Here is a 1,189-nt window from a genome sequence, read left to right as displayed (position 1 = left end):
AAGAAAAAGATGAAAAAAAATTGAGTTTAATAGGAAATACTTATAAAAAAGGAGGGGAAGTTCAATTAAAAACTTCATTAACACCAAGAAGAAAAAAAAGAACAGCAATCAAATTTAATGCAAATGAGATTAATAGTATACTTGAAGAAATGAAACAAAAAGAGGAGATACAACAAAGTACAACTCTTAGTAAATCTGCAAGTGCATTAGACATTAAAATGGATAATGCTAATGATTATTTAAGAAGTAGAGGAAAAACTCTTATTAATGTAGAACAAGTTGAACCAAAAATACAACATCATCGCATTGATGGAAGTGATCAAATCATTGAAAATACTAATAAATTAAAAGACAATGAAAACCAAATAAAAACATCTACTTTAGATGATTCAATAAATAGAGAAGAAATTAAAGGTAAAGACAATATTAAATTAGTTGACTTAGATATAAGTTTCAATATTCCTAAATTTAAATTTATTTGTAATGGAACATTATGCAATGAAGATCAAGCAAAAATGATTGCAGACTTAAATCTCAAAAAAGCAAAACGAAAGCACATTATTATGGAATTATTAGAAACAGAAAAAAGTTATGTCAACAGAATGAAGGAATGTCTTGACACTTTCTATATTCCTTTAAAAAAATACATGAAAGAAGAAGATCTTAAAATTGCATTTAATTGTTTACCAAATATCTATAAAATAAATGTTAAATTAATACAAGAATTAAATGAAAGAAAGAATAATACTAGTGACCTTGGAGTAATGAAAGTTGCTGATATACTTAATTCTTTTTTTACATTAAATGAAGTAGAACAATATTATGGAGAATATATTATTACTGGAGATTCAGCTGTAACTTATCCATTTGAAATTCATGGTGAAGAAATTAAAACCCTCTTATCAAAATGGGTAGATGAATGTAAAATACCTTCAAATTACTTAATTGAACCAGTTCAAAGGTTTCCTCGATATATTTTATTATTAGAATCACTGATCAAAGCTACACCCACTTTTACAAATGAATATATTGAACTTCAAAAAGTAAATGAACACATCAAAGAAATCACTAAAAGAATTGATGAAAAGAAGAATAATTATATATCTCATCAAAAACAAAATTATTATAAGTCCTATCTACCTCATCCTATTAATTTTGGAACATTTATTTATGAAGGAAGTTATTACTA

The 1,189-nt window shown here is 25.1% G+C and overlaps 1 protein-coding gene across 1 annotated transcript; it reads left to right on the top strand.

The window, feature by feature from the left end:
• Window positions 1-149: 149 nt before the first annotated feature.
• EDI_286080 (Rho/RAC guanine nucleotide exchange factor, putative) lies at window positions 150-1,189 on the top strand (the record flags this gene model as incomplete). Its single annotated transcript, XM_001739175.1, has 1 exon — window positions 150-1,189. A coding segment is annotated over one exon (1,040 nt), but the record flags the coding sequence as incomplete, so codon positions are not given.

The sequence above is a fragment of the Entamoeba dispar genome, genomic scaffold (genome assembly GCF_000209125.1).
Source record: "Entamoeba dispar SAW760 scf_1105229462023 genomic scaffold, whole genome shotgun sequence".
Lineage (NCBI taxonomy): Eukaryota > Evosea > Mastigamoebida > Endamoebidae > Entamoeba > Entamoeba dispar.
This window is presented reverse-complemented; position numbering and strand designations above follow the sequence as displayed.